At 42.7% G+C, this 21,353-nt stretch overlaps 1 protein-coding gene across 2 annotated transcripts; it reads right to left on the bottom strand.

The window, feature by feature from the left end:
* Positions 1-978: 978 nt before the first annotated feature.
* On the bottom strand, positions 979-20,793 carry KLF5 (Kruppel like factor 5). 2 transcript variants are annotated; one of them, XM_029055584.2, is made up of 4 exons: positions 20,331-20,793; positions 16,499-17,363; positions 14,984-15,043; positions 979-2,838 (listed from the first exon to the last, which is right to left on the bottom strand). In XM_029055584.2, the coding sequence occupies exons 1-4, from the start codon at positions 20,625-20,627 to the stop codon at positions 2,660-2,662; spliced, it is 1,401 nt and encodes a 466-aa protein (XP_028911417.1). In that variant the 5' UTR covers positions 20,628-20,793; the 3' UTR covers positions 979-2,659. The 2 variants fall into 2 exon arrangements, with proteins under 2 accessions (XP_028911417.1, XP_028911413.1); XM_029055580.2 differs by lacking the exon at positions 20,331-20,793 and adding an exon at positions 18,744-19,066.
* Positions 20,794-21,353: the final 560 nt, after the last annotated feature.

Raw genomic sequence — 21,353 nt, 5'->3', positions numbered from 1 at the left:
CACTGTACAGTTCTTGCTACATAGTAAATAATTCCAGTTATTGTATATATTGTATATTGTTATATTTATAATTATTATAGTAGTGGTTTTGGTTTTATCAACAAAGTACATGGCAGGATCATTAAAGGCAGAAAATGGGAGGGGCAGGACAGCGGGGCTGCTTCCTCAAACTTAATTAACTTTAACTAAACAGAGCTCATTTTCCTACCTAAACCCTGTCCTCCCCTGGTCACTATCACGGTAGACACCACCACCATCCTCCTTGTCTCCTAAGCCTGTAACCTTGGCATTGTCCTTGACTCATCTCTCATGTAACCCACATATTCAACCTGTCACCAAATCACGACACCTCAACTTTCAGTGTTGCTAAAATCCACCTTTACCTCTTCATTAAAACTGCTAATTTGCAGTTAATTAGGTTCAACCTAATTTTTATCTACTCAGTGGTTCAGCAACATACATGTGCGGTGTCTGGCACATAGTAAGTGCTTAAATACCATTAGAAGATATTTGATATATTTATATTCGAAAAAAATAGGTTTGGTAACACTAGAATACTTCTTCACTCCTTTGTGTTCAAATATGCACTTTTGCTTATTGCTTAAGCCAGCACTCATAAAAGATGCTTACAATTAAGATAGAGCATTAATTTCCATGTTTGCTAATGAGATTAAGGTCATCTACAAGCATTAAGTTGGCTTGAAAAATCAGAACTGGAGTCAAACACTGATTCTTATCTTTGATTTTAAAACTTTACCTTTGTTCCATATCTATCAGTAGCATAATGAAGGGAGGGCAGGAAATTATGAAGCTCATCACCTTCCTTCTAGGGATTTCAATTCAAAAATGGCATCCAAACTCCTGTGATTTGGGGCTGGTTTTAACACTCATTTCTTGAAAAGCAACAAAAGTGTTTCATACAATCAAATCCTTTTTATATATTTCACACAAAATCCCATTCGATAAAAAGCAGAGTGCTTGGCAAAGCGAAAAATTCATTTTATTTAATAAGACAAATCATAAAGGATGACATCATGAATATTTTAGGCACTTTTTATTTTTCAAAAAAAAAATTCTTATATATAAACCATTTCAGAAAACCTTTCTAAACTATACAGCTGTTTGCTCCATTATTTGCATAGGAAATACCACAATACAAAAATAAGGGGGGAAAGAAGCAAAACAGCAACCAATTTTTGCATGTTTTTCCATGTATAAACATTGAAGCCTCTTACAAAATTATGTACACCATTTATCAATTATTTACATTTTGTTTTAAGAGCAACATTGTTAAGTATAACAAAGAAAAACTATAATTTATCAAGTATATGCAAAATTGTCTTCTAAAAAAAAATCTAACATATTACCACAAAATAAATAAAGACAAACAATATTTTTAAACAAAATTAGGTTTCCTTTCAATTGAGACCCTTTTTGGCATATTTTTACACTCTGCCCTTTGGTTAACAGCATCACCATAATACCACTATATATTGCATAAATGTAGTTGTTTCATTTCCAACATGTCATTTAATATTTAAAGGCAGATACTGCGTCAGTATTAACAGTGAATTAACTAAACTGCACTGTAATTTAAGTAAAATTACTGTGTCCTTTACCTTACTGTACATTAATATAAAGTTCATGCAACATCCGCATAAAAACTAAAATTGACATTGAACCAAAAGTACTGAACAAGCCTTAACTTTACAGTATATGAAAACTGCCTCATAAATCCTTCGTTTTAAAAGTGATACTATGTTTAGCTTATCATAAGGTTTAACATTCTGTATATTGTAACTATTTTCATTAAGCTGCTGACATTTACAATTCACGTAAAATTGTTTGCCCCTTGAAATATTTCAAATGATTTAGTCAGTGCTCAGAATTTTTTTATAAGTATAATATATATACACATATATATTATATATATAAAATCAGGCTTCTTTTTCTTTACAGGAAATTTTTTGTTAGTGTTTGGAAAGGTAGTTAAAAAATTCCAACTGTGAACATACAATTTTGTTGTTGTTGTTTTTTTTTGCCAGAAGAATCCTAGAAAATATTACCTATAAAGCAGATTTGAATATTTACAAAAAAAAAAGTCAATAGTAAATATACGCAACACTTATAAAAACCATTTGTTCAATGTCTGCTTGTGCATAGCCAGATATACTGCATCTCCAAAGAACATTGTCTAATTTTAAAATGTCAAGTATAATCTTGACGTATTACAATTCACAACTACTACTCATGTGGCTGCCAATTCTTTGTTTACCAAACATTGTCACGATAAAAGGACACTGCTTTGGTAAAAACACTGCAAACACATGCACGCACACAGACAGACACACACACACGCAAGAGAGAAATGAGAGAGATAAGATTCCCCAGACATCTACATGATGTATTGGGATATATCTACCTGTAATGAGATGATGTCCTCTGACCAAAGCCATGTAAGATAGAGCAAATTAGGTTCTTAAAATGCCTGAACACTTTGGTATTAATACAGTGTCTTCCCTGTTTCCTCAAATATACAATATACATTTCCAGTTTTGAGAACTTCTAAGTCCAGAGCTGAAAACTTGCCAGATCTAACTGCGTAACGTCAGCAATGAATTGCATAGATACTGACGGCGTCTGAGAGAAACAGTCCTCCTTAGTTTTGGTGCCTTTTCATGTGCAGAGCCAGGTGATCAGAGCGGGAGAAGCTCCGATTACACACAGCACACTGGAAAGGTTTGGCGCCCGTGTGTTTCCTGTAGTGGCGGGTCAATTCATCAGAGCGAGCAAATCTCCAGTCGCAGCCTTCCCAAGTGCATTTGTAGGGCTTCTCCCCTGAAAGAGGAAACAAACAGTAGCTTAGCCAGGGGGACCACGCTCGTGACAATCTGGGGGGGGCGAGGCGAGTGCTGAGTTCTGAAAATGATTTCAGATCTGAGCATCATTTCCAGGAAGGAAAAATCAAGCCCCAACAAATCAGCATGGTTGTAGCACACTAATCAATACCCAATTTATTAAAAATGGACGATCAGACAATCACATCCAAGTTATCTAAAGAAAAGATAGATACTGCCCATCCCCTTTTTTCTGTCACAGCCATCTAATTTTCTTCCCAGCAGTCAAGGCCACGCAAGGGATGATAAATCTAAATTGTTTGCTAGAACGGCAATTTTCAAAAAAACATGAAAAAGGTGCATCTGCAAGGTTGAGCTGTACGGGGAAGCAGAACGATATGTTTTTCCAGAAAAAACTCTTCGCTACTCTGGTTTTGATGACTACTAGTGAGGAACAGGATCATCTAGATCTGTCCGCCACAGGTGTACGCGGGTCCAGCAACTACCTTTTGGAAGCGGGATAGCGGCAACTCGGGCTACAGCCACTCTGCCGGGTCCAAGAGGAGGATCTTTCTGGGCCAAAGGGGAAGAACTGCCTCACAGTCCAGACGCAGTGGGCCTACATGACTACACCGCGTCACCCTTTGGTATTTTTGTTTGCCATCAGTTTCACACGCTACCGAAGACTGTGCATTCTTGCAGTAGTCGAGTTCCCTGCAAACTGACCAACTCCCATGAAGAACGTACAATATAAATGAGTACTTCGTGTGATACATATACAGCCATCTGCGATGCTAAAATTCCTTTTACAATTTTAGCAGAGAATTAACAGTAAAAGTGATAGGCCCTTTTGCGGGGGAAGATACCCTCAAAACACAAACTAAATATGCCCCAACTGAGATGCCAGTAGAAAAAAGCTGTCTGGCATAGTATCTGCTTTCCATTTATTCTTTTTTTAATATATATATATACTGTATTGGATGGTCAAGAGGTCCAGCGGGAAATCTAATTTCAAAAGGAAAAGATTAATTATATTAATTGTAAGTATGAGGGTTCCTCTTTATAGACATTTATCCAGAGGCAGGATGAACACAAAGATAATCCAGTAATACGCTATATAAAATACTGCTCAAATCATGCTTAAATATAAGGTACATTTACTTTCCAAAGGTGGATTTCCCTCTAAATTACAATAGATTGATGGGTTTGAGCAACAGACTGGAATCAACCATGTCTCCAATCACTAGAATAAAATTTTGAAAATACCATTTTCCCCAAAGATGAGTTTGGTTAACTAATTCATCATATATTTTAGATATTTAGTAAGTAAGATTTTACTTTTTTATCCTGGTTGGGTTTCTTGGAATCAAATCTGTTGCCTTCAAACAAAATTCTAAAAGTTTAATGTTGCATATTTCTTTAAGGGATCTGTGGCTGACTGATTATTATAATTCAAAATGTTCTTGCATCACAGTAATTTTTCCCAAATTTGTTCATATCAATTTGAAAAAATCCAACCTAAGGAAAAGGAGGCAGATAACACTGGCATATTTAAATATTTATGTGGAAAATCATAATTAGCACGAGATGTGTTTGCACTTCCCCAAAACCACATCATCACCTTTCTCTAAGGTACAAAACAGACTGATGGTTTGTTTGTATAAGTAATAAAAACAACAGCAACAGCCACAACAAAAATCACTCCTCACCAAAAGCCAATCAGGATGAGATTTTAGTGAAGAGCTGGGAAAAGGGAAGAGCTTTTTTAGGATATTTATCCTGGCTCCAGGGCAGGGATTGGGTCTCTTTGCAACAGTGCCCTCTCCCAAGTGCTTAGAAAAATGGTTTGCACAGAGCTTAATTAAAACTACTGTCCAATCGGTCCTTTCATTAACTGGGAAGTTACCCATGGCTTAGGAAGAGGTAAGAAGAAGAGAGGGATAGCCACTTTACTCCTAGGAGAATTCCTACTTGTAGAGAGAAGCAGGAGGGGCAGGAGAACAGTAGGTAAAGTGAGAATAGACACTGCTGTTGCCAGAGTCTAAGCTGAAAACAGGGTAGTAACCAAAACGGTTGAAATAGCAATCTCTACCACATTATGTATTGAGATACAAATGATTGATTCATTGATTGATTGGGGCTGACCCAAAGGAAAAGCAATCCTGTTTTGTTTTTATTTATAAAGAGCTATAAATAGCAATATATTTATATATTTATATATATATATGTCAGTCATTTTAAAAAGAATCTCCAACTAACTGATCAATTGGAAGCAATTATGACATTTTAGTGATAGACCATGCTGTGTACTTCCATTTTAGTGTCCTCAAAGCTCAAGATAGGAATATTATACGGACTTCTCTCACCAACAAGTCCAACTTTTAGGTTAACACGTGAGCGTTAAATCTTTATCCCCTTATATTTACGTTAACATTCAGTTGAGGGTTGCTTTTTAACCTACACTAGCAGGAAACAAGAACGGTAAAACCATTCATTTTCAAAGTTTGGAAATCCTTGTATTTTGTCTCAGGAGACAATGATGCAGTTATTGCAACCATCTATTGTGCTCTCCTAAGTACTTAGTACAGTGCTCTGCACACCGTAAGCATTCAATAAATACGAATGATTGAGAATTTCCACTTCATAGGAAGGGGCAAGAATTCCATTCTCGTTCCTCGTGAAAGGTGGAAGAGTTGAGGAACCAACTGTGTTTGTATTTAGTGCAAAGAGAAATTCAGTTAGTTCCACTGGTAAGAAAGATTGTGTCTAAAATGACCCCATTTTAAAAAAGAAATCAAGTTGTCCTTTGCGTTGTTAAATTTAATGAGCTTGGGATATGAGACTCTAGGGTTTACTTAAAAAACAAGGGACAAGGGAACTCTTTTTAGCCATTATTTTCATTGGCCATGCAGCTACGAGTCATTTGTTTACTTAACCAATTTGGGTGAAACAGTAGCCATAACATTTCCAAAATATTGATATTTCTGCCAGATTAAAGGACTTCACAACCAAGAATACCATTGGTCAAATACGGTCTTATAGTTTCGACCCCGGTGCCTGCCTACCAAAACAGATACCTTACTTGAAAAGCAAAACGTAATCCCCTCCTCCACTTCAGGAAAGCGTCACTGTGTTCAAGCAAAACATCCCAGAAGAAGCTGGTACCAACTCTGGGGCAGAGAGGACACTCGAGCCCTTTCTTTCTCCGCCAGAATTAAAGCCTCACAGCGCCCTGGGATCAGAACTGCCGTCCCCTAGAGTTTTATTAACAGGACTGAGGTTTCAAAAGCATAATTGGATTTTTGGAGAGTCTCCTTCTGATACCTCCAATTTGTAATATTTTGTTAGGCTCATTCAACATGAAATGCCTTTTTAAGTTGAGTGAGCCTAACAAAATATTACAGTCAAAATCATCCATCCAGAGGCTAAACAAACAACATTGGCTTGTATACTAAAAATACTATGCATAAAATTATGGTTAAAAATCATCAAAATGCTGTAATTGAAATGCTTTTTTGGCGAGGATTTGAAATGGAACGGGTGTCAACTGTCTTTTTAAATAAGTGACTGAAGTTAACAGATACAGGATGTAAGTTTAGTAAACCAAAAAGTAATGGACACAGGAGTAAAATGACAACATGGGTATTAAGAACAGGTGGCTGTAATTTGCTTTAAAAGGCTCCTTAAGCTTCCATTAGAAAACACACTAACAGCTTTGCTTTAAGGAACACAAAGGAACTGTTGAAAAATCTTCTTTGATATAGTCATTTTTTATATAAACGGTCAAATTCTGTTTTAAACTAACTTTATGGGCTATGTATCTCTCTTGAAACTGGCTCACTGGAACTATCTAGTTTGAGTATTAAATACAAAGACCAGGCCAAGAATTTACTCTCTTACAAGAGACACTAAATTAGAAGAAATGTTTCATCCATAAATCCTGAAAACTATCTGCTCTGTATAGACGTACTGATCAAATGATCTTTTCTTAATAACCAAGATTACACTGGCCAAGAGAAACACAACACCCACTGACAGCACATCTCCAGTCTCATGTCAGGAGACGGATATCAATCGCTATTGCAATGAATTCTATTTGTCAAGAGTGGGGAGACTATTTGGGGATTCCTGCCGTAAAATGTATTTGCAATAAATGCATTTTATCTTTCTTGTAACTGCATGTGGGACTATGGAATTTGATCCTAATAACTGAATTTATGTGTCTGAGTTATTACTACGACACTTCCTCCCCTCCCCCAGTTACATTTCCGGGATAATCCCCCTAGTTTCCTGGCTACACCCCAATGGTCTCCTCAACATGGATGTTTTTAATCTGTTGGCGGTTATTTGTTTAATTTATTTATACGTTCTCCCTCTTTATGGAGAATTCATCAATTATGTCCCTCCTATTAGGTCACGATATCTATAAGGGGATAAGGATTTCACCTTGACCTTACTTTCTATGTTTCCAACATGTTCGTTTCAGTAAACCCTTAAATCCTGTTGATGCTGAATTAATTATTCAGATGAGTCTACAAATTGTTCCAACCACATCGACAAAATGCTCAACATCTCCTTTCCTGCCTGCTAGATGATTTCACTGTAGAAATACAGAACTACACTCAAATATTAGAGGAATAAATGCCTGTCCCTAGGGTCTAGTGTAAACAGAGCCACATACTCAGTGCAAGGGGAGCCTGGGGAAGTAAGAGGCATGATTCCTGTTGCTGGAGCTTACAGTCTGATGAAGGGAGAGGCAATAGATGTAAACTGTCAGATATATCTGTTAGATATAGAGTTAGATAATAGGTACTACATAATAGTTAATATTATATTATACTGTGTCTATTATAATAATATAATAGATAATGGATAAGAGTTAGATCAGAGATTTACATAAGAATTGGCAACTAAAAGAAGCAGCATGGCATAGTGGACAGAGCATTGACCCAGGATTCAGAAGGACCTGGGTCCTAGTCCTGGCTGTGCCACTTGTCTGCTGTGTGACCTTGGGCAAGTCATTTCACTTCTCCATGATTCAGTTACTTATGTCTGTAAAGTGTTGATTAAAACTATGAGCCGCATATGGGACACGGACTGTGTCCAATCTGTTTACCTTCTATCTACCATAGAGCTCAGAAAAGTACCTGGGACATTATCTTAGAACAGTGCCTGACACATAGTAAGCCCTTAAAAGTACCATAATTATTACAATCCCCATTTTACAGAGCGGTAACTGAAGCCCAGAGAAATTAAGTGACTTGCCCAAGGTCACATAGGCAGAGCCCAGACTAGAAGCCAGGTCCTTCTGACTCCCAGGCCCATGCTCTACCCACTAGGTATGCTGCTTCCTGATTTTAAATGTTTCAAATGCTTGACTCCTTTGACAATGAAAGATGTGGCTCATCTGTTAGACAACTAGTTTAAAGAACCATTTCAAGATCTAAGTTTTTAAATGAAATTCCATGCTCATAAAGTAAATACTCATCTCTGTTAAAACAAGAATCTCTGTTGATAATTGCTTTTACTCTGGTTAAACATGGTTTGTTTTGGGAATGCCCTAACTTGATAAACCAATCTCCTGTGTCAGTGGTTTCCTTATCAGCAATCAAATGTTCTGAAAGCAATTTAATCCTCAGTGTACAATTGACAGAAAGAGTTTTTATGCTTTCATGCTTAGAATTTCTTTTGGGGGGAGGGGGTTAAAAATGTTTTCCCAGAGAATAAAAACAGGGGGTTTTTTTGTTTTTTTTAAGAAAACAGCAGCAACAAAACAAGTTTCCTATGGACCTGAACTAATACGTGGATGCCAAATTAAGAAATAGTTTTCAAAGCCATGGGCAGTTAGTTACATTTGTAACAAACTTAATGAAGATGTTCAAGAAAGGTAGAAATAAAGCAATAAGACTATTCTAACTTATTTGAACCTCCAGGGATATTTTACTGAAAAAGCACAGCTTTCCTATTTTGTTATGTACCCCTGCTCAAATCTTTCATTTATAGCAAACTCGTTATGGGCGGGGAATAGGTCTGTTAAATTTGGTGTAATGCACTCTCCCAAAAGCTTAGTACAGTGCTCAATAAATACCACTGACTGATATATGCTAAGCATGAGAAGCAGCGTGGCTGAGAAGCAACGTGGCTCAATGGAAAGAGCACAGGCTGGGGAGTCAGAGATCATGGGTTCAAATCCCGGCTCCGCTATTTGGCAGTGACTTCTCGGTGTCTCAGTTACCTCATCTGTAAAATGGGGATGAAACCTGTGAGCCTCATGTGGGAAACCTGATTACTCTGTATCTACCCCAGCGCTTATAACAGTGCTCTGCACATAGTAAGCGCTTAACAAATACCAACATTATATATGCCAATTATTCTTTTCAAAGAAGCAGTGTAGCCTAGTGGATAGAACACAGGATTGTGAGTCAAAAGTTACCGGATTCTAATCTCAGCTGGGTGACCTAGAACATGTCACTTCACTGCTCTGTGTTTGAGTTACCTCATCTGTACAATGGGGATTAATATTGGGTGCCCCAGGAGGGACAAGGCTTGTGTCCACCTGATTAACTTGTATAGGCAGGCAACTTGTACATCTGGCACCTAGCGCTTAACAAATATCATTGGAAAAGAACAACAAAAAACAAAAGTTCCTTATTTCTGACATTTGCTAAGCATTTGACTAGGTGCAAAGTATTTCTACATTAACATCTGGGCAATCCTGATAACCTCTTCAGTTCCCTTTAATAATCTGCTCTCAGGACATCAATATTAGTAATCTTTTGGACTCTGAGCCCTCTGAAGAACAGAGACTGTGTCTAATCTCTACCTGTGCATTCTTTCCCAGCATTTAACACAGTCCTGTGCACATAGCAGGTGCCTTATAAATACTCTTACTACGATCTCTACTGACAGAAAGGGTGGCCAACAGAATCAGTGCAACCTATTATGGAACATAATCCAAAAAAAAACAACTTCCGCAACTAATCTTTTCATGTCCTTCAACTATTTCTCAATAATGCAAAATAGGAAATTCTGCAAGATCCATATGGGCAAGGAATGTGTCTACCAATTTTCATTCATTCATTCATTCATTCAATAGTATTTATTGAGCGCTTACTATGTGCAGAGCACTGTACTAAGCGCTTGGGATGAACAAGTCGGCAACAGATAGAGACAGTCCCTGCCGTTTGACGGGCTTACGGTCTAATCGGGGGAGACGGACAGACAAGAACAATGGCAATAAACAGCGTCAAGGGGAAGAACATCTCGTAAAAACAATGGCAACTAAATAGAATCGAGGCGATGTACAATTCATTAACAAAATAAATAGGGTAACGAAAACATATACAGTCGAGCGGACAAGTACAGTGATGTGGGGATGGGAAGGGAGAGGTGGAGGAGCAGAGGGAAAAGGGGAAAATGAGGCTTTAGCTGTGGAGAGGTAAAGGGGGGGTGGCAGAGGGCGTAGAGGGGGAAGAGGAGCTCAGTCTGGGAACGCCTCTTGGAGGAGGTGATTTTTAAGTAGGGTTTTGAAGAGGGAAAGAGAATCAGTTTGGCGGAGGTGAGGAGGGAGGGCGTTCCAGGACCGCGGGAGGACGTGACCCAGGGGTCGACGGCGGGATGGGCGAGACCGAGGGACGGCGAGGAGGTGGGTGGCAGAGGAGCGGAGCGTGCGGGGTGGGCGGTAGAAAGAGAGAAGGGAGGAAAGGTAGGAAGGGGCAAGGTGATGGAGAGCCTCGAAGCCTAGAGTGAGGAGTTTTTGTTTGGAGCAGAGGTCGATAGGCAACCGCTGGAGTTGTTTAAGAAGGGGAGTGACAGGCCCAGATCGTTTCTGCAGGAAGATGAGCTGGGCAGCGGAGTGAAGAATAGACCGGAGCGGGGCGAGAGAGGAGGAAGGGAGGTCAGAGAGAAGGCTGACACAGTAGTCTAGCCGGGATATAACGAGAGCCCGTAATAGTAAGGTAGCCATTTGGGTGGAGAGGAAAGGGCGGATCTTGGCGATATTGTAGAGTTGAAACCGGCAGGTCTTGGTAACGGATAGGATGTGTGGGGTGAACAAGAGGGACGAGTCAAGGATGACACCGAGTCTACTCTTCCCAGGGCCTAACACAGTGCTCTGCACAAGGTAGGCACTCAAATATGACTGACTGTAGGAAAACTTCAGGTGATGCTATTCTTTCTCTACTCGATTTTGTGAGGAACAGCTTCCACTTGAATTTAATTGCTGCACATGCTTTTCTTACCATATCCTAGTGATTGCCAAACACTTTTTTCCCCCATATCAAGCCAGACATTAGAACACTGACAACAAATGCGGTATGATGCACAGCTCCAGAGAAAGAAAGCGAGTTATAAAGAAAGCTGTGACCACCCAACCTCATAATTTACTTCCATGTTTCTGTGAAATTTAAGGACTAAACCAAAGAATTTGGTACACTAGAAGTGCCTCAGATGCACTTCCCATCTCTAAAACAATCAGTCTATCTAGAAGGTTACTAATATTAGCTGCCGAACACCCCTCCTTTCTATTAATGGCAAGATTTTCATGTGACCAGGAAGGGAACATGTCTATACATGAATACTGACTGCAGACATGCATGTGCAGAGTTCCTGAATTTGAAACATGTCCATGTGGATCTAAGTCTACTGTTTTGAAGACTCCTGACCATATCAATAATTGCTGTGACAATTAGGTGTGTGCACAGCCTGAAGTTCTATGCCATTATGGTGGGGCACTTTTTTTTTTTTTTTTTAAACATAACTGTCCACAGCCTAATTTCTTTCAGTGCTTGAACTACACTTACAAGTCATTTACAGAAGATTCTAAATCAGAAATACGTTTCCTCGGCACATCTGAGTGTTCAGGTTTTATTGGAGTGCAAAATTTAAAAGTGATTGTTACTGGCAAATTTTACTTTTAAAAAAAAGGCCTTTGGCTCTCATCTTAACTTCAGATTTTACTTGTTACTGTGTGATTTATAACATTAAGTTTTATATCATGCACACAGATTATGAAGTAAAAATCTGTCCCTTGAAGAGAAGACGAGGATATTTTAGAAGAAAAACATGAGCCTAATAGATCCGGATGACACAACATTGTGAAACTGCTATGTCTGTCTTATCTGTTTAACTTGAGGTGAGTCCCAAGTACCTGAAAAACAAGGCTTTCTATTAATAAAGAAAGGAGGTGAAGTGCTTCTCCCCCTGACTCCCTAAAATTCCAACTGCATTTTGTACCTTTGAAACATATTCAATATTCAGAGTTAGCATTTCCATGGCAAATATGTGATTTCCAAAAGACCTTTATAGGTCAGTTACTGGCACACAAGTTCAACCAATTACCTCATATCAGCCCCAGCACTTAGGAAATAGTAAGTGCTTAACAAATATCACTATATTATATATACACACAGACACATTTTATATATATACACCTGTTCTTATATATATGTAGATGTATACACGTGTATATATTTCAAAAACCTAAGTTGAAAGATAAAGTTTAGAGTAATCCAAACCTTGACCTGAAGAATGATGTTTCAGTATTGGATGATTTTTAAGAAATGACCCTACTTGGAAACAGTTCAGTAGAACAGTAAGGGGTAAACCGACAGACACAAACATCCAAATTTTGTTTGAGTATAGGAAGAAAGATTGGTTTTGAATTAGAAGTTAGAATATAATTTTCAAGAGAACCCGTGAGTTTTGCTTACTTCAGGTACACTTTATTTTTAAAAACTGGTTGGAAGACTGTAATAAGCATATGTAATTTAAGGGTATTGTCGAGAAACTAGGAAAAAAACAAAACAAAACAAAAAACAGATTCCAAGCTCTGTGATTACTAAAGAACGGGTTTGGCCAGAAGGGCAAGTCCGCTAAAACTCTCCTCTCCCCAAGATATTTGAAAGAATATCAAACAAAACTTTATTAAACTAGATTACCTAGTCTCGCATTAGTTATGGGAAGGACTACTTAAGAGTACATGAAAAAGCTGAACCAAATTGAAAAGAGAAATCTAGAAAAGATCCTTTTTTTGTTGTCCTTTTAACTTGACCCTGTTTGGACATATGTAAACTCCACAACTCCAGGGTATTTGCTCCCTATATCTAAGAGGTTAAGGTGAATGAGCAGTTGAATAATTCTATACCTAGAACTAAAGAATTCAAACTCGGGAATAAAAAGCAGATATCTCCCTGATAACTACATTGCCAGCGTCCCCATTGGCAGAGATGTTGACAGCATTCTTTTAACTTCTGAAAATCCTTTCCTTGCGATTCACCACCCACCTCTTAGGGGATTTCAGAAAAACATTCACAGTTTCAGGAATTAATCTTTTCCCTCCCCAGTGTAAAAACAAAAGTCTATGCAAGATGATTTCTCCCCCGCCCACCCCCCCTCCCCGGCCCGACCCATCCCCAATTCCAGGGACAGAATGCAACACCGACCGACAGCACCTTTAATGTCTTCACTTACAAAGTATTCTTTGGCTTTTTGGGGGGTTTCATTGTTTAGACGATTACGACCGTTCATATTAATTGAACAAAAACTCCCATATGATGCGGTGCTAGGCACAACTTGGAAGTCTTGGTTTCTATTTTCAAATAGCTTTTGTAAGTATCCTTTATCAGGTTATTCCTGGACATACACTTGAAATATCAGTAATTCATACTTCCACAGGTATGTACCTACAAACCATCAGACTAAAACAGCCTCGCTTTGCTTCAGTGCCAGATGGTTATTTTTGTTCAGCTGTTCTAGGCCCGATGATAAATTATTTTTAAAGCAAATGAGGACAACTATCAAATTTATTGCAATGTTCTCTTTAATATTAGAAATGTTACCCATGTTATAAAATATTTACCACTTCACGTTTAGTTTGTGCAGCACTGACCTTTGTTCAAATGTGCTTAACTTTTTAAGCGCAACAGTTAGAGATAACTCCTTCACTTATCAAAACTATCTCCATAGTAACATCTATCCTAGGGAGATTGAAGTCTTTACACTAATTCAACAAACCCAAGTAATTTCTGAACACTCTTGTTTCCACAGCAACAATACAAATGATACATTTTGCTATGTCATTCCTTCTACTAGCAACCTTTCTTTGAATTTCCCTTACAAATTATTCAGATGACTACTCTAAGTGAAAAGGTAAAATAGTGCTCATTTTAAAATCCACTCTGCTCTTTGGCTGTTCACTCACTTGAAAGGACTCCTTTCCAGTTTTACCTTAAATAGCTATGGGTGTGACCTTCGAAAAAAAGATACAGGGGCTAAAATTATAAGATCGTGCATTTAATTTTCTTATAAAGTTCTTTTTTTGATGAAAGAAAGGACAAAAACAATTTTCAGGATTCCCTCAAAAAATATTTACCTCTGTTCAATTTATGCAGCGCTACCACCGACAAATGGAAAATTACCGTCAACTCCTGACTACTGATTTTAACGTTTCTATTATTTCACCCCCACTTACCATAGAGCAAAGAAAGCATGTCTGGGAAAAATGCAAATACACGTAATCCTCCTATTACATGGGCACTGTGTACTCTCAGAACCTCGCGTTGAGGAAAACTCCCAAGAAGCAGTACTCACCGCGTCCAACGCAGGCACGTAATTTCTTCCGACAGTGCATCCAGAGAGACCAGCATTGTCGGAAGAACCCTCCCTAATCTGCTGTCACGTTCTAACTCAAACGCTTAGTGAAAGCACACATTCAGGAAAGGCACCCTTTTTTGGTTGGACTGAATGGAGTTTAAGGGGCGAAATGACAAAATAACCCTGCTGAGCCACAACTGGAGTGATTTAATGGATAATGCTAAGTAAATCATTATTTTTCATAGAATTTTCTAAGTGCTTTTAAAAAAAGGGTATAATGTCAGATACTAAAATGATTTTCTTTTAGAAAAGTCACCTTTACACTTCTGAGGAATTCAAAGCAAAGGGTCTTCAAAGAGACAACTTAAGCCATTATGAAACTAAACTCAATAGATGTTTTAGTTGAACAGCCAGCTGAACTACAGAGTTAGACCATTAAAAAAAATAAATAAAGTTGACAGCAGAAAGAGATCAAACATGCTTCGGCTTTTAAAAGGATGAATACCACTTGTGATATTTACACAACTCACAGAATTAACAAGAAAATTACATACCAGTATGAGTCCTCAGATGAGCTTTTAAATGGGAAGACTTTGTATAAACTTTTGTACAGCCTAAAATAAAAGGAGAGGAAAACAAATGAGTCTGTCAGTTTGTAGAACCTTTGGAAAACTTAAACTTGATTAAAATACTCAAGAGCATATTAAGCAGCTTACCACCCCTGCGAAAACCAAAACAAATGACAAAACCAACTGACTGGTAGATGAAAGACGTCGTTTTTAAATTTTTCAAAGAAAACTACTAATTATAAACTATTACCTAAGATCAATTCTTAGGCAGAATTGTAAGCTACCTAGCATCGATTCTTAGTATCTTTCATTTTAGTATCGTCTAGTACAAACAAGAACTAGAAGCCTCACATGCCTTCCAACAGGTGTTTCACACTAATAAAACATACCTTTAAAAAAAAAAAAAAAAGGCAGCTTCTAACTTAAAAAGGGCTTTAGAGCCTACAACTTCAAGCTATTACCCAAGATCACTGTAATTTTCCAGACTCCAACATTTATGTTTCTTCATTCAGCATTTGTCATGCCGTATCATGTACCTCAGTCAATAAATTACACACTGTATTATATTTAAGGGTGGAAACTTGCCATGTCAGCAACTAGTGGGTACAGACAGTGGGATGACTTTATATTTATATTTGGGATCAAATATTAATTCGAGAATGGCGGGTCATCTTTTAAAACCTGTACACCTTATGTGTTATTGCTTAAGCCTTCTTCCTCACCCATTCATCTTCCTTCTCTCAGGGCCCCCGTGGACGGTGTATATTTAAGGGGGAAAAAAAGCAGCAGCAATGGCTCAAATAGATTTTATATTTAAAATGCATTATGAACTCCCCTCTTCCCAGAAAGAAGTTTAAAGAGAGATAAGGAAATCATATATCTGTGAGAAGGAAGAGGTGGGAATCAACCAGTTTCAGGCCAACAGTTACTTTTATCTTTGCCGAATTGTACATTCCAAGCGCTTAGTACAGTGCTCTGCGCATAATAAGAGCTCAATAAACACTACTGAATGAAATGAATGAATCGGTGTGTGAGTTGAGTGATGGGAGAGCGCAGAAGGGAAAGGGAAAGTGCGAGAAGTAGCTCGTGGCCCAGTGCATAGAGCATAGGCCTGGGATTCAGAAGGACCAGGGTTCTAATCCCCGCTCTGCCACTCGTCTGCCATGTGACCTTGTGTAGGTCACTTCCCTGTGCCTCGGTTGCCTCACCTGTAAAAATGGGGATTAAGACGGCGAGCCCCACGTGGGACAGGGACCGTGTCCACTCTCATTAGCCTATATCTACCCCAGCAGTTTGAAGAGTGCTGGGCATACAGCAAGCACCTAAGGAGGACAATTATTATTGCTTTCCTTGTTGCTTTTTTTAACTGAAGGTTATTTCCATCATGTTCCTATGAGCTTCAATGAAACTGAATATGAAAAGGGAGAAAAAAAACACTAAAAAAAAAAAAAACAAAACCCCACACCAAATGACAGTCCATTACCAGGCAAGCCCACTTACCAGGATAGTCACAGTAATGAATGCGTCTCTTCTCCAGATCTGGATTACTCCTTCTATTGTATCTGACTGTTGGGATGTTCTGTGAATTAATTGGTAGGGTGGCTGGTAAATTTGGATTGTGAATTGCCATCTTGGAAGCAATCGTAGCCGCGTAGGAAGGGGGAGGGGTTAAATTCTGTAGCATCTCAGCTTGCCTATCGGGACTTCCAGGCTCGGAACTTGGGGGTGAAGGAGGCAGGTAAGTGGCCTGTTGTGGAAGGAACTGATTTGGCATTGTGTATGTGCAGGGAGGAATACCCTGGAATTGCTTCATTGCAGTCTGTGGAACGGGCGAGGCGAGCGCACTGAGGCCTGCCATGGAGACGTTATTAAGAGTGTCCATTACTGCGGCTTGATTGGTAGAATTGGGCAGATCTAAATCCGGAGAGCTCAAGAGTTGGTACAATTGACCCTGCTGGGGAGTGACAGAGAGATGGAGATCTGGTGTAGGAAGCTCCTGCTTGATGAAAATGTTGTTCACATCTGGAGCTGCCGTCTGGTGGGAGCTGAATATACTAGTGAACTCAGGGAGAGCCTGAGTAGGGGCTGGGTTAGGGACAGTAGCTTCACTCTGATGGCTAAAAATGGCAACAGGTTCGGTCTTGATGTGTGTTACGCACGGTCTCTGGGATTTGTAGAGGCCAGTTCTCAGGTGAGTGATGTCAGGAAGGAAGACATTCATGTTGATACTGTATGGCAACCCTTCGCTGTCGGTGAAGAACTGGTCTACAACGGAGGCGCTGTCTCTTCTGTACTTTTTATGCTCTGGGACGACGGGAACGGGTGGAAGCTGGGGCGACAGGTACTTCTCCATTTCGCATCTTGTCTGAAAAAGCAAACAACCCCACAACCTTCATGATTCATCGGTCGTCAGGCAAGCAAGGCAAACATCCATCATTCACTTAGAGAACTAAACCCCGAAAAAGAAAAAAAAAAAGAAGACAGGCCAACAACTACGAGAAGTGTTCCTCAAAGGACAAGTTCTTCTGGCTTTTGGAAATATCTGTAGTGTACTCAGCTCAAAAATGACACTGGATAGTAGTAGAGCATCACATCGCTCTGGTGAAATGAACCAAACAAGTGAAAGCGTGCGTGATAGTGGGAAGAGGAAAAAAAAAAAAAGCAGAGTAAAGATCCTTCTGAGGAAATAAACAGCCTTTCACAAACTCAAGCTTCTACGATTTGTTGGCTTGCTATACTTCCAGTTTACTAGGAGTTCTCAAGTCCTCTCCCATTCTTTTCACCCACTATATTTATATCCTTATTTCCTGGTTACCTTTGGATAAGGGTAGTGTTTCTGGTTATTTTCCTTAAGCATCTGAGATGAAATGTTACATGGTAGTTCTTGGTTATGTATGTCAATAGACCAACTACATTTTCCAAAAATGACACACTGAAATCCAGGAGTCCATACAACAGTGCAAAAAAAACCCAAAACCCAAAAACCCTCATATTTGAGCTAGTCATTCTTCCATCAGTGGCCTCTTTAATTGGTTAATATGATAATGAAATGTTCCTATTCATATCCCTATCTGCAACAGATCTTTAATTACCTCCAGAGGAAAAAATCATCCCCTCCTATAGTGGTGCTAAGGAACTCGTGGGTGGCTAGAGCCCGATCCATTACTAGGAGAGTCATCAGCAAAATATTTATCATGTACCCTTCAGTGGGCAAATGCTACATTCCCCCTGGCGCTGTAAAAGTCCTGTCATACCGTATCACTTTAGCACCCCTAAAAAGAGTTGGCTGACAAAACAGCCAACACGATACGAGTCTTGGGCGGACTATCGTTCCTTACGTTAATAACAATAAAAAATTATGATGATGGTACTGGTGAAGCGCCTACTAACGTGCCAAGCACTGTTCTAAGCAGCGCCGGAGTAGAGACAAGATTTCGTTTTACCGTGCTCTAGTTGTCTATTTTGAAAGATTCCCCCCAACACATATGTGGTTCAGTGGAAAGAGCCCGGGCTGGGGAGTCAAAGGTCATGGGTTCGAATCTCGTATCTCCCACTTGTTTGCTGTGTAACTGTGAGCAAGTCACTTCCCTGTGCCTCAGTTACCCCATCTGTAAAAGGGGGATGAGCCTCCCGTGGGGCAACGTGACTGCCCCGTATCTACCCCAGTGCTTAAAACGGTGCTGTGCACAAGGTAAGCGCTTAACACATAGCAACATTATTATTACTATTATACACACTCTCCCACCCAAAGAGAAGAGATTTAAATCAATCCTATTTTGAACAGTTCGGCCGGGACGATCCACTGCCGCTGAATCAGGTCAAAGCGGCGGTAGCCCACGCCAGCCGGGCACTCTCCTCCTCCTCCTTTGCCTCTTGGACTTGAGATCGTTTCTGTGGCCGGGGACTGGGTTTCCCCGACGGGCGTCCGTTGAAAAAGAAAAAAAGTAACCTCGCCATCACGCGAGCGACACCGCCGTCACCAACGACGGGACCCTCTTCGAGGGCTGGGACATTAAAGGATCCCTCGGAGGGGGGAGGCCAGGCTTAGGAGAGGGCCACAATACAGCGAGGGGCTAGGAACCGAAAAGCCTCTCGAAAGAAACCCAACTAAACCCTTTCGTGCACCGGGCTCACGTCGCGGTTAGCGGTTTCTCCTTTTAGCTCTTCCAGCTGTTGGCACGCGGGGCGGCTTCCAGGTTTTTTTCTTTTTTTTCATTTTTTTTGGGGGGGGGGACGGGGGGACGGGGGGACGGACGGACCTGCCGAAAGTCCCTGGAAGTTTTTTCTGGGCTCTGTGACTGACTGTGCGTGGGCGGGAGAAACAGGCGGTGGCTCTAATTCGGCCGCCGGGCAAGTGGAGAGCCAACTGCCGCCTTTCAACACCGCTCCGCGGAGACATTGACGCGCCCGCTAAGGGAAGGCCGCTTCGCTCCCCTCGGCCTCCCTCGACTCTTGGGTCTCCGCCTGGGTTTTTTTTAACGGAAAAACAAAGAAAAGGGCAGACGGCTGAAACTGACACCTAGACTTTGGAGGGCGGCGTAGCTGCTTCGCTGGGCCCGGCAGCCGGCAAGCGGGCGGCGGGGGTTGGGGGCGGGCCACCGTTCGTTCAGGACTATGTACTGAGCGCTCACTATGTGCAGCGTGGCTCCGTGGAACGAGCCCGGGCTGGGGACTCGGAGGTCATGGGTTCGAGTCCCGGCTCTGCCACTTGTCGGCTGGGGGGCTGGGGGCAAGTCCCTTCACTGGGCCTCAGTTCCCGCCTCTGTAAAACGGGGATGAAGACTGGGAGCCTCACGAGGGGACCACCTGATTACTCTCTATCTACTCCGTATCTTACAACAGTGCTCTTCTGCACACGGTAAGCGCTTAACAGATACCAACATTATCAGGCGCACCGGGCTAAACGTTAGGAATGGACAATTGGGCACCAGACAGAGCCCATCCCTGCCCAATGCGGGGCTCGCTGTCTCCGGGGCGAGGCGGGGCCCCGGGCAAACCCGTCCATCTCGGCTGTCCGGCGGCCTCGGCCTCGGGGACCGGCCGGCACAGCTCGCTCCCCCCGAAAGCCACAGACCCACCCACACACACATACAGAGACAAGACAGAGGGATCCCGCCCGGCGGGAAGGGCGGCATCGGGCATTCATGCCGTCCGTCCGTCCGTCCGTCCGTCCGTCCGTCCGGGGTGGGGAGCGGCGCTGAGTTCGGGACTGGGGGGGAAAAGCGGAGGGAAAGAGCGGGACAAGGCGAGGCCCGGGAAGGAGCAGGGCAGGGGGACGGGGCCAGGGGGAGCGGGACGAAGAGGTGAAAGAGCAGGGCGGGGCAGCTCCTACCTGGACCAGCTCCTCGTTGTTGGGGATCCGGGCGCCGCCCGCCTGCTGCTGCTGCTGCTGCTGCTGCGGCGGCGGCGGCGGCGGCTGCTGCTGCTGCGGGGGGTGGTGCGGGTGGTGCTGCGGGTGCCGCTTCAGCGGGTCTGCGGGGAAGAGCGGGGCGTCCCTGTCGGCGGCTCCATGGGCGCCCAGGACGGGCTTGAGCTGCGCGAAGACGGGCTGGTCCTGGTGCGCGGGCGGCGGTGGCGGTGGCGGCGGCGGCCCCAGCCGGGCGCTCAGGGCCAGCACCCGAGTGGCCATGGCCGGCCGCGGCACCGGGCGAGGGAGCGGGGCGGCGGCGCGAGGGGCCGCTCCGACGGACCCCGACGGCTCCCACCTGGGAAGCAAGGAGGGAAGGAAGGAAGGAAGGGCGGCCCGAGCGAGTCCTACGCGCGCGGGAGGCGCCCCAACCTGCCTGCCTGCCTGCCTGCCTGTCTGCCGCCCGCCCACCTCCCTCCCTCCTTCCCTCCCGCCCGTACCTGGCCCCGGCCGGCCCCTGACAGACACATGGCGCCGCCTCTATTTCACTCCACTCCGAGGGGGCGGGGCCGGGCTCCCTGAGCGGCGGAGGGCTCGGCCAATGGGGAGCGGCGGGGGCCGGCCCGGCGGAGGGGCCCGACCAATAGGGGCGCGGATGGCGGCGGGGCCCCGCCCCCGGCCGGGCCGGGCCGCACCCTGGGCGCCGGCCGCCTGGGGGGGGGCGCGAGAGCGTCGCGCGCACGCGCGGGGGGGGGGGGGGCGCCGCGCGCTCGGTCCGCGGCCTCTCTGACAGGAGGGAGGGGGGGAGCCCCGGGGAACATCTCTGAGGACTGGGGATCGGCGAGGGGGGGAGGGGGGGGGGAAACCAAAACCAAGAAAAAAAGGAGAGTCGTGCACGTCCGAGGCGTTGTGCAACCCCCTGAAACTCGCCGCCCGAAACGCAGACGGGCCACGGGGCGGGAGGCCGGGGGAGATTTCGCGTCGGTGACGTTTTTCAAAAGCAGCGGA

This window comes from Ornithorhynchus anatinus, chromosome 2, assembly GCF_004115215.2.
Source record: "Ornithorhynchus anatinus isolate Pmale09 chromosome 2, mOrnAna1.pri.v4, whole genome shotgun sequence".
In the NCBI taxonomy this organism is placed as follows: Eukaryota; Metazoa; Chordata; class Mammalia; order Monotremata; family Ornithorhynchidae; genus Ornithorhynchus; species Ornithorhynchus anatinus.
The sequence above is the reverse complement of the archived record's forward strand: the minus strand, read 5'-3'. Positions and strand labels throughout refer to the sequence as shown.

Coding starts and splice junctions, on each gene's coding strand:
- KLF5 (XM_029055584.2), bottom strand. CDS start 20,627: ATGGCCACTCGGGTGCTGGCCCTGAGCGCCCGGCTGGGGCCGCCGCCG. Junction 17,364..20,330: donor ACAACGAGGAGCTGGTCCAG/GTAGGAGCTGCC, acceptor TTGCTTTTTCAG/ACAAGATGCGAAATGGAGAA. Junction 15,044..16,498: donor TCATTACTGTGACTATCCTG/GTAAGTGGGCTT, acceptor CTTTTATTTTAG/GCTGTACAAAAGTTTATACA.